The sequence below is a fragment of the Anomalospiza imberbis genome, chromosome 20 (assembly GCF_031753505.1).
Source record: "Anomalospiza imberbis isolate Cuckoo-Finch-1a 21T00152 chromosome 20, ASM3175350v1, whole genome shotgun sequence".
Taxonomy (NCBI): Eukaryota; Metazoa; Chordata; class Aves; order Passeriformes; family Viduidae; genus Anomalospiza; species Anomalospiza imberbis.
The window spans coordinates 1414194-1426097 of NC_089700.1; the positions used below are offsets into that span (position 1 = coordinate 1414194).

Consider the following 11904-nt stretch of genomic DNA (forward strand, 5'->3'; position numbering starts at 1 on the left):
GGCCCTTCCTAAAGGAGAGAGGCCCAATTATGGAGCATAAATCCTCTCCTGAGCAGTGGGCAGTGTAAGGAGGGTGTAAATGTGCTCTGTGCCCTGACTGCTGTGCAGCCCTGTTGAATCCCTGCGGTGTGCAGAGGTTACCTAGGTCTTGCTGCAGAGGCACAGGCAGCCAAACAGCATCCACAGCTGCATGCAATTTTTCCTGAGGTCAGGAAGGTTGTATTTTAAAGTTTCCCATTGTGCCTGCTCCTTCAGTGCCTGCTGCTGCCCTCTGCAAGCAATTACTGGGCCAGATCGTTACTGGCAGCAGTCCTGTGGCACCGCATGCAAACTGGAAACCAGCCCATTTGATTCCCTGCTCTGTGGTCAGGCAGCACCTTCAGCTTCTGCAGAAGAAAAGGCACCTTCACAACCATGGCAGCGAGTAAGGAGAAAGAGAAATTGTCCTGTGTGAGCCTTCGGGCAGAGATTCCCCCTTTGTGGTCACATCAGGATGGGGACATGCTTCCTGTGTACCCAGGGACACCGTAACTCTCCTTACTGACCAGACACACTTCTGAATTATTCTTGAAAATATCATCATGCACAGCCTCAAAAACTCCAGCCAACATCCTTTCATGTGCTTCTGGGCTTTATTCTTTTTTTTTTTTTTTTTAACATGCAAGGTGGGAAAGTATGAGGTAAAAGAAATGGCTGCATGAAAATGGCATTTACTGTGAGTTATAAATATACTGGTCTGACCTCTCTCTGAATATCAAATCAAGGAAGATTCAAAGGACACAGATAGCATGGGAATAATAATTTCATTTCAAGAAAATACCTTTTCAATAAAATAAAAAAAAAGGACATATAACTCTCTAGGTCTATAATCTTGTCTTTTTTGATAATGGGAAGATGAATGAAGATCACTGGCAGGGGAAACATAAGGAAGCAGAGAAGAGAGATATGTCTACTGCAGCAAATTAACCTGTCAACCTTGTTTAAAAGGGTTATTTTTAAACTCTATTAGCTGCACAGGTTTTCATAGCTGTTCAACATCTTCATATTCTTACACTACCCTACACAATTCAAGTGTACACACAAACTGCAAAGTGCTAAGGATTCCCTGGTAATTTTAATTTCTAACACAAGCTATTGATTCCTGAAGTATGAGCAGTGAAGAACAGCAACCATTTGTGACTTACTGAAAAACTTTAGGAGCAACATAAGATCTTTAGGTGATAGGTACAGTGAAAATACCATAAAGGGGAATAAACTTTCCCAGAGTCTATATGCAATGGAAATTCAGTTAGTAAGAATGGAAAACTACTCATGGCCTTCACTCTTGAAGTCTCAGAGTTTGAAAAACAATTAAGACAGGACTTCCATCCCCTAACCTTCAGTGCAGTGAGGCAGTGTCTGCTAACACAACATCCCCTGGGAGGCTGTGCCTGCCTGGGCAGCCTGGACACATCCAGGTGCCACCTTCCAGCCATGAGGGGCTGTGAAGGAAGGCTGAGGGGAGCCTGTGCAGCCACACTGGTAAAGCATCCTAGGGACAGGAGAAGTCTTCCTGCACCCTCTCCTGCCCCTGAACATTAATAAGAGGAAGTGAATACACATGCCTAGTGCCTCCAGAAAAAAAAAAAAAAAAAAAAAAAAAAAAACAAACCAAACACTTGATACATTTGTGTACTCAGCCATAAATAAATAAAAGCCACCTTGTAGCTCACCTCCATTTCACCCTTCCTAGCTACAGAGCTGTAGCCCCTACCCAGGACCTGCTGTCCTGGCTCCAGCACATCCCAGACACTCTGCTGGGACTCTGCCTTCAGCTTTTCATCCTTATATACCAACCCTCAGAAACGAGGCTTCTGCTCAATGCTGTGTGTGTGACTTTACCAAGGCACTGGCCATGGCACAGAAGTGCCCAGGTGAGAGCCAGCCCTTCCTCTCTGAGCTCTGCTCTGTGCCCTCCACCCCCGGTCCAGGCTTCCCAGGCACTGACCTTGACTTTCTGTTGGTGGTGGTAGATCTGCCAGGCGATGTGAACGTGCATAGCACACCACTTGCCAGGTTTCTGGAAAAACAAGACGTGAATCAGTAACTTTCAAAAACCTGTGATGTTCTATTCTATTTCTAGAAGAAAACAGACCCTGAGCCCTGTCTGGTTTGGTCTAGGGGATCCCCACACCAAGACAACTGAAAGCAAAGTGTTCCCTCTCCATCCTCCTGGAAAAGCAGAAATGGAAAGGCTTGTCCCTGCTAGGGGATTTATCTGGCTCTCCAGGAATGCTCCAGCTGGATACACTCCTGTAATCCACTGGCTGAGAGTGCAGCTTGTGCTGCTGAAAGCTGTGAAGCTGTGTCCCTGTGAGCAGCTGCCCTGCACAGCTGGACTGTCCACAGCTGCACACTCAGGTCATTTCCACAAATGCTAGGATTGGCATTTCCACCAAAAGATGAAAATGGAAGTGGTTATAAAGGTCACTCTGGTTTTCAAAATTCATCTGACTCCCTCATGTAATTGCTGTCTGTCCCTCCAAGACTTCAGCTCATAAATGTGCTGAAAACAATGGAGGTCACTCAAATCACCCTGTCTGGGGGGGTCTTTCCATCCTCCCTGTCCCCCTGAGTCACAGGGAAGAGAGAGGGAGGCAGGAACCAGAGTGCTTGTTAGGCCTCCTGTTGAGTTTGTACTCCATTTCCAGCACAGCTGGAAACTGTCTGAAAAAGACTCATTTGAGAGATACTTTCTTCAATTTTGTTACTTAGGGGTCTGTAGTTACCTACACAAGTAATGACTCCTGCAGATTTAAAAATTTTCACAGGAATTCAAGAGTCTCCTTAAGCTAATTGTGAATTAAATGTTTCACAAACTATGGCACATGGTCTGCCTTCTAGTTCTAGCTGTGTATCAACCAATAATTAAATCATAAAAAAAATAAAATCTATCTCACAGACATGCTACCCTAAACTCAAGCCTTTTGCTAATTTGCAAAAACTGGCTGTGCTAGTGATTTAGCAATTTCACTAAAGCAAAATCTAGACCTTTTTCTTGAATATGCTGAAAATTTAACAAAAACCCCTTTTGGATGAGTGATGGATCATGGACTGATCTTTAGAGCCTTATTTTTAAAATATTTTGTGTTTGAAGTGGATTGATTGTCTTCAGTGGACAGTGTGATACCTGGGTGGGACGTACCACACTGAATAACACTGACAACACTCAGTAAAATAATAAGGCAAACTCCTTCAGAGTGCAGTGAAGTAACAGGGAATCACTGCCAGGATCTCTAGGATTTGCCTCGGGAAAGCACGATGGAAGGATCATCAATATTTCAGCTCAAGTGTTCACATGAGGGGTTGCATGAGAAGAGCAAAACTTCCAGCTGTGAAACTCTGCCTTGTCCTTGAGTGATCAGGAGTTGCAGGAGTGCCTGTGCTCTCCCCAAAAGCAGGGCAGAACTCTCTAGGTGACACTTGGCAGCTCTCATTTGGAATTATTCTGTGCTGCAACCTGGTGGGACTGAGCCAAGCTTGACAAACAGGAGCACAGGAAGATTTCTTACCCTCAACATGGGCCTGAACGGATCTGTCAACTGTGAAGAAGAAATGACAGCTTGGTTACACGCCTGTCACTCAAACAATTGCTCTAATTAACAAATCTGTATTGCTTCATTAAGAGATGAAATTAAAATGTTAGAATTTTACTTTCAAATGAAGCCCTTTTGGATAATAATTAGTCCTGAGCCTCCATCTCTGTGCTGTCCCCTCCCCCTGGCTGTGGCACCTGAGTGGTGATGAGCAGCTCCACCAGGCTCACACAGAGCTCTGGCCCCTGGCAGCAGCAGCAATTTGTTGATTTAATGCTGCAGAAATGGCTGGTTAACTGCTCTGATGGAAGCACAGATCTGTCCTTTGGGCAAACTCCTGCTCTCATCTTTCAGAGCTCCTCAGCTCATGGCAAGGCTGGATAATGGACAGGGCTGGATCCCACGGAGGGGCTGGGATGGCTGGAATGGGGTGTCAGCCGTGCCCTGCACACCAGCAGCGTGTCCACCCACCAGCCAAGGTCATGGCCTTGTGCCTCACTGCTGCCCGAGCTCCCCTCTGGCATAAATGGGCTTTGCCTTAATTATTTTCACATTGAAACAGATGCTGGCAAACAAGGCCCATAAAAAAACCCAATTTTCTCATTTTTATTTTTGATGTGGTCTGTTGGGGTTTTTTTTTGGAGTAGATTATTTTTTATTCCCCTTTTTTTGCTCGCATTTCATGAATAAATGCTGGGAAATAATTCAATTTATTGGGTACTGCTCATTTGTTTTGGGTTTTCTGTTTTGAAATGCAATACTAAAGGAGATTTATAGGTGCAGAAGGTACTTAGCAGACACAGTGATGGCACAATGCATCATCTTGAAATAATCGAAACTCACTCCCAGTTGAAAGGGAACATAAAGCTGAATGACTTCCTGATGGGAGGTTCTGGTTATCTCTGCACTTAGCCAAACAAACAGAAATGGGGCTCCTTTTGGACTGCTGAGCAACCCAAAGTACTGGAATTTGGCTCAATGCAAAGACAACAGCTCTGGAAGTTCAGTCATGCCACAACTTGGAATTTTGGGGAGACCTCCTCAGTGCTTCTGTCTGAGAGTTCTGCTAAAAATATTTGAGTGTGAAGTTCCTCATGGAAATAACGGCCATCAATTCCAACACACCAATAACCCTTGGGCAGAGGGACAAAGTGCTGAGGCAATAAATGCTGTTCACATCCCCTGCAACTCAGAAATCCAGAAGCACTGAGTGATCAATAAAGTGCATCCATATTTCACTGGGGCAATCAATGCTACAGTAACCCAGGGAATAGCTGTCATTACCCACATTAAAAACAATTACAGAGTACAAACACAAATCTTGGGGAGGTTTGTACACTTTCTATGTTGAATTGGACTTTTATGCCTTTACCCCTGGGCCTGGGGGGAGAGAGCTGCCAGCAAGGACAGGGCTCTGCCATTGCACAGGAGCTGTTTTAAATGTTCCCACAGAACTTCTGCAGCCCTCCCTGATGAAACAGCTCACACAGCTTTGTTTTTAGGGTGTTAATTTGGACTTGCTGAAGATGGCAGCTCTAGCATTCAAGGTTTTCAGGAGGAAGAGACTGACTTGAGAAAAAGAAAACAGTTTTTACAGACCCGTGGATCCTTCTGTAGAAGGGTATGTGGGACCGTTCCAGGTCTGGCTGCAACATCAATAGGATTGGAAGTCTGGAAATTCCACAAGGAGAGACTACATTAATGAGCTGCACAACAGTAACAATGCCTACAAGCAACAAAATGTGCAAAATAATAGTTCTTCATCATTACTTTGTCTAAGCAATGGAGATAAACTTTTTATAAAGGAAAGGAGAATCATTATAATCCACTCAGTAATAGGAGTATTATCATCTCCATATCCACACTTTGATTGTCCACCAACTTCCCATTAGTTTAATCAAAACCACTGAGAGAACAGTGACTTTTTAAACTGGAAAATCTTCTGATGTGAAAAACCTGATTAGGAACACATTTATGACACAGCATCAAAAGCAGCATGTGGAGGACCCAGCCCCTGCTCTGCTGATTATCAGTGATGCACTCAGCACACAGAGCATCACTGCACAAGAACCTCAACTCCATCCACAGGGACTGCCACAATAGGGATATCAGGAAAACATCCAGTTGGAAAAAATTAAAGCCCTTCCCATTATTTGAATGTTAATAGTCAGTTAATAAAATGCAGTTTCGTGGGGGGACAAACCCCAAACAAAAAAAAAAACAAAAAAACAACCCAACCCCTACATGTAGACAGAGCTTGTTCCTATGTCAAAATGAAGAAAACAGAAATCAGCTCCAGCATAACTGACAATTAAGTGAGTTGTTAACAGTCTGATTACCATACAGACAAAGAATCTCACTAATGAACTGCAATTTACATATTCAGTCATTAGAGTGGATGGGCCAATTTAAGGAAAAAGGCGTATCCTCTGCAGAAATTCTACTCCTGATTTCAGTCTTTAGTTGCAAAGACTACAGACTTACTTCCTCCTACTGATAAATAAAGAGTGACTCCATAAAAACAAAAGAGAAAAGCCCTAAACTCTTCTTTCCCCCAGTTATCACCCATGAGGAGAGCCAAATCAGTGTTCTGCACTATGCTGGAGCTGGGAGGTAATTATGGAAATGAGTAAACAAGAATGAGCACCATTTCTTAAAATCCTGATTATTACATGACCTTTCATTAATGCACACTATCTCAGAACTAATTAAATTGCTTCTAAAGTTAACCTTGCCTTTATATAAATAATTAAAAGGAAAAAAAATTGTAGATGTATGTGAACCTAATGAGAAATAACTTCTCTTTGTGGTACATCTGGAAAAAGACAACTGTGCCCTGTGGAATGAAGCTGTAGGTCAGAGCTCAGCCTCTCCAGGATGTGAACCCCCTGCTAAGCCCAGCCCTGCCCTGGCTGCAGTCCCAGGTAATTCCTGCCTTACCTTGGGTTGGAAAGCTCCTTGCAGCGAGCCGAAGGGGCCGGTGGGAGGGATCATGGGAGGAATACCTGATACAGCTGGAGGATAGGAGTGAAACAGCTGCAACAGAAAGAGAAGAACATCAACACTGGGTCACCACCAGCACAGGCAGCTGAGGACACAAGACAGCATTCCTGCAGAACAGTAGGAAAATGTTACATGGAGAAACTGAGAAGCATTGAAGTGATCTCATTGCAACAATGTTAGTTAAAGCAGTCGATGGGATGTTCACAGATGTCATGAGGTTTAGAGCTTAAAAGCAGTTCCAAAATCAGACAGCCAGCAACCTGTACCTGCCTCGGGCCAACAGAGCATAAGGGAGACATATGCTCCTCAATTATTAATTTTTATATTGGAGAGAGGTTTTAAATTGTTTCAGTCTGTGACTCGTTTCAAGAGAAAATGCAGAATCCTGAGCTGAATGAGACTCAGAAATCTCCTGTTTAAGTGGAAAAAACCCTTACGAGTTCTAGGATATTGTATCATTAAAACTCCATTAGTAGGTTGGGATTTTAATGGTATCTGTAGGAAATGAGGAAAATATGCACAATTCTTCCTTCATTAGTCTGTCTGAGAGGATATCCTGCCACATCTAATATTAGCAGACAGACAATCTGATTTGTTAAAGATTAGTATTTAAACAAAATGTTAAGGCAGAACCTCCCAGAAATGGATGGGAGTTTTTTAATAAAGAGAGACTGCTCAGCACAAAAACGTGCCCATCTCCACTGACCTCCCTGAGCCCAGTGCTCTGTCCTAAGGGAATTTGGGAACAAATGAGATGCTGCTCTGTGCTAATGCAGACACAAGGGAAACAAGCAGGTAAATTAAACAAGTAAATTGTTCCCTGGGAGGGTGGACAGGCCCTGGCACAGGGTGACCAGAGCAGCTGTGGCTGCCCCTGGATCCTTGGAATTGCCCAAGGCCAGGTTGGACGGGGCTTGGAGCAGCCTGGGCTAGAGGAAAGCGTCCCTGCCATGGCAGGGGTGGAAGAGATGGTTTATCACATCCCTTCCAACCCAGCCCATTCTGTGATTCCATGATAAACCATCACATCCCAATCTGCACTTGTCTCTGTGCTCTGCCAGTGAACCTTTGCCTCTTGCTGTGACAGAAAACTCTCCCAATTCCATGAAAATGTTGGTAGCACACACCAAACTGCTTTGTGGTGGGAGTCAGGGATTCAAAGCATCACACTCCAAACCCATTCTTGCTGTGAAACCTCTGGTTCTCAGAGGGGATGGATCTAGGAGGGGATGGATGTAGGAATTAATGGATCTAGGAGGGGATGGATCTTAGAGGGGATGGATCTTAGAGGGGATGGTTCTAGGAGGGGATGAATGTAGGAAGGGAAGGGATGGATCTAGGAAGGGATGGATCTAGGAAGGGATGGATCTAGGAAGGGATGGATCTAGGAGGGGATGGATCTAGGAGGGGATGGTTCTAGGAGGGGATGGATGTAGGAAGGGATGGATCTACGAGGGGATGGATCTAGGAAGGAATGGATCTAGGAAGGAATGGATCTAGGAGGGGATGGTTCTAGGAGGGGATAGTTCTAGGAGCGGATGGATCGAGGAGGGGATGGATCTAGGAAGGAATGGATCTCAAAGGGGATGGATCTAGGAGGGGATGGGATGGATCTAGGAAGGGATGGATCTAGAAGGGATGGATCTAGGAAGGAATGGATCTCAAAGGGGATGGATCTAGGAGGGGATGGGATGGATCTAGGAAGGGATGGATCTAGGAAGGAATGGATCTCAAAGGGGATGGATCTAGGAGGGGATGGATCTCAAAGGGGATGGATCTAGGAGGGGATGGATCTAGGAAGGAATGGATCTCAAAGGGGATGGATCTAGGAAGGGAAGGGATGGATCTAGGAAGGGATGGATCTAGGAGGGGATGGATCTAGAAGGGATGGATCTCAAAGGGGATGGATGTAAGAGAGGATCCAGCTCCACTGGAATTGCCACCCTAAAATCTAACAGGGTTCTTTGGCTGAGACCAATTCCCCTCTGACCATGGCTGATCAAAGTCAAACTACTGTGTGCTACTTTTAAGTTCAAAAAAAAAAAAAAAAAAAGAGTTAATGGCCAACTGAACAGAAGCAGGACTGGGCAAAGTCAAAGACTGGACATGAGGGGTGGGAAAACACTGAGCAAATCCCATCCCAGAGTAAATCAGTACCACAAAGTTGTGATGGATATGGATATGCCAGGCATACACGTGTGCTTTTCTTCATCATTTTTCCTTCCACTAGCTTATCTTGCAATGTCATTTATCCATATTTTATTTACTGAAAGCTGAGAAAACATTTCAGAGGTATAAGAAGATTTTCTCAGTTTAAAAGCCTGGTATTGAGTCTCCGTTCCTGTTGCTGCTGTTGTTTTTAATTCTATTTAATTTGGACCGGCTCCATCCAGTGGTGCAGAAAACATTTTGAGATTAGTTGATACTGAACTGTAGGCATTTGAGAAACCATTAAGAGACATTTGTCCTCATTTACAATAACTTTTAATGAGTAAAATGTGCTTTAAATTCTCCAGTGTCTTCTGTCTTTAATTCTCTGTGTAATGGACTAATTCTAAGTGATGGCAAAAGATGTAATACTTCATATTCTATTGGCTATGACTAATAAAAAGGAATTCTTTCCTCAGTTTTATAACAAGTGGTAAGTTAATTAAATGTGACCTTTCCTCAAGGTCAGAATTATTAATAAAATATAAATAATTTATCTCCATTATTAATTTGTATCAGTAAATTCCTCCAGCTTTCAGAATTCACATTTCATGGTTGAATGTTTCCTTATTCCTTCAGTACTCTTTCTCTTTTGAGCAGCAGTCTTCCCTTCTAGCTTTCCCTGAGGAAACATGCAGTGACCACAGCTTCCCTTGGCCAGGTGTATGTGATGCTAAACTAGACCTGGCAGCAGCTGCAGGTAAAAGCAAAGCCTCGCTGTGCTAAAAGAGAAGAAATAACACTGATTTAAAACTCAACATTAGCTTCTATGTGAGCTGCACTCCCTGTTCCAAAGTAGATGGATTTGAAGTCTCAAAGAGACCCTTGTTCTCCTACAAAGTTCACCCACACTCACTGCCAGCTTTAAGGTATCTGAGCTCCAGGTGTGGATCTACAGAGGGAGCTCTTGTCCCTAGAACAGCTCTGTGGAAGTGCCACATGCTGACAGTATTTGTATTTCTCCTGCCCTGTGGATGTGCCCCAGCCCAGCTAAGGGGCATCTCCATTCCCTGTGCCCTGACCAGTCCCAGGGGTGGGACCAGGGGACACATGGCTGGCCTGGCCTGGCTCACTGGGGACGGAGCAGGGGACACATGGCTGGCCTGGCCTGGCTCACTGGGGACGGAGCAGGGGACACATGGCTGGCCTGGCCTGGCTCACTGGGGACGGAGCAGGGGACACATGGCTGGCCTGGCCTGGCTCACTGGGGAGGGAGCAGGGGACACATGGCTGGCCTGGCCTGGCTCACTGGGGACGGAGCAGGGGACACATGGCTGGCCTGGCCTGGCTCACTGGGGATGGAGCAGGGGACACATGGCTGGCCTGACCTGGCTCACTGAGGATGGAGCAGGGGACACATGGCTGGCCTGACCTTGCTGGAGTCACAGACAGGCTGATCCCCCAGTGCAGACACCACGGGCATCCCCTGGGAGCAGCTGTCCCACAGTGACCACGGGGCAGCCCCTTCCCAAGGACAAACCTTTCCCCAGGGAAGGCAGGAGAGGCCAGATCCATGCCTTGGTCCCAGCATGGCTCCCTGGCTAAGGGAGCACAGTATGGAGCTTTCCTGACCTTAGAGGGGTGAGGCCATAACCTTTGCAATCCAGGTAGCTCCCAGATTTCTGAGATTGTTTGACTGAATTTGAACAGCAGATACGGCTGGAGACTTCTGCGACGCTTCCTATCCTACACTGCCAACTTCTGTGCTTGATTTGTCTAAGATCCATGTACTGTCTCCCAATTCCATGTCCCTGCTGGGATCCACGGGCCACACTGATGACAATCTCCTGAAGCCATGTGAAGCTCAGCAAATCAGAGTGCAACTGAACACTGGTGCAGGTGAGCAGCAGTGCCCTTTGGAGTGGACGGGGGAATGTCTGCCCAGTGTTCCTGGAGGTCTCAGCCTGCAAACACTGAGTCCCAGCTACTCAAATGAAGTGCCACACATGGACAGGACAGTTCAGGGGCAGGACAGGCTGTGAGCAGGGGTGTGTTCAATCCAGACACCATCATCTTAACCAGTTTTTTTTGCCCAGTTCCACTTCTAAGCAAAACCAACACATAAAGCCAAATGCTCTGCAGATTTCTGAGTGATGATGCAGTACTCCTTCTCTCATCAAAATATTGCTCTTGGATTAAGAAACTCTTGCCAGACACCTGCCTCTGCCAATAGGATGAAGAAAATACAACCCAGAGTTCAGCAGCAAATCAATCAGTGGATTCAAACCCTTAGGAGCAGAAGCTTTACATGTAACAGGAATTTTAAAAATCAGTCATCTTGATAAGTAACATTTTTGGTAGCTTAGGTAAACACATCTAGTGCATAGATGGATTCATGTTGCTGTCATCACACAGAGCTTTCAAAACATAACAAGCCCAGTGGATCAGATGAGCCTTTGAAATATGAATAATAAGACAGGTTTTCAGATTTTATCAAACAAAATATGATAGATTGGGAAAACTATTAGATTATCTATCCCTAGAGGATTTGTCTGATAGTTTGTCAGTTCATTTTAAGTTCCTTAGCAAAGATATCAGCCCAAGGGTTTGTGGCACAACTGAAACACCGTGATGGAATCACTGCTATCTCCTGCTTCATGGAACAGTCAGCCCTTCTGTCTCATCTTTTCACATCAAACCTGGATCCAAACGGTGTGTGAGCAAGGGATCTTTTGATTGGAAAAGCTGATACTGCATCTTTATCAGAAACAAGCACCATGAATGCAAGCCTTCAAAAGCCAAAGCAACCAAGGACGATAATGGTAAATCCTGGAGTGATGATTAGGGAGAGATTTGACACTGCCATTGATTGAGTGGTGATCCCAACCCACCACAGAAAAGGAGTGAAGTCAGTTGGAAACAGAGCAATAAAACTCACACTGTGACGGTAGAAGGGGTCAACTTTTGTAGGGTATTTGTCAAACTGCAAAGGGATCAAAGCACAAACTAGTTACTTTATATTTCCTTGTTTTACTTCTGTTGGCAAAATAGAAGACAACTTTTCTATTATTTGGCAACCAACAGAGAGGAAAAAATACGCAGAAAATTAGTTTCCAATGAAACTGTTTGGGATTTTTTCTTTCTTCAAAGTAAATCAAAATCTTTTTGGGACAGGACA

General features: G+C 44.8%; 1 protein-coding gene and 1 long non-coding RNA gene across 10 annotated transcripts in view; one reads left to right on the forward strand and one right to left on the reverse strand.

The window, feature by feature from the left end:
- AUTS2 (activator of transcription and developmental regulator AUTS2) overlaps positions 1–11904 on the reverse strand; it is a 785653-nt gene that overhangs the window by 13516 nt on the left and 760233 nt on the right. For 7 of the 9 annotated variants that reach the window (XM_068210126.1, XM_068210119.1, XM_068210118.1 and 4 more), the window contains 5 exons: positions 11665–11709; positions 6516–6611; positions 5175–5246; positions 3552–3581; positions 1988–2059 (listed from right to left, as the gene is read on the reverse strand). In XM_068210126.1, coding sequence (XP_068066227.1) covers positions 1988–2059; positions 3552–3581; positions 5175–5246; positions 6516–6611; positions 11665–11709 — 315 coding nt within the window. The remainder of the gene's footprint in view (positions 1–1987; positions 2060–3551; positions 3582–5174; positions 5247–6515; positions 6612–11664; positions 11710–11904) is intronic. The other 2 variants (XM_068210121.1, XM_068210124.1) reach the window with 1 other exon arrangement.
- Positions 7541–9260, forward strand: LOC137485579 (uncharacterized). Its single transcript, XR_011005376.1, has 2 exons — positions 7541–7813; positions 8504–9260. It is a non-coding gene; the product is annotated as an uncharacterized lncRNA (long non-coding RNA).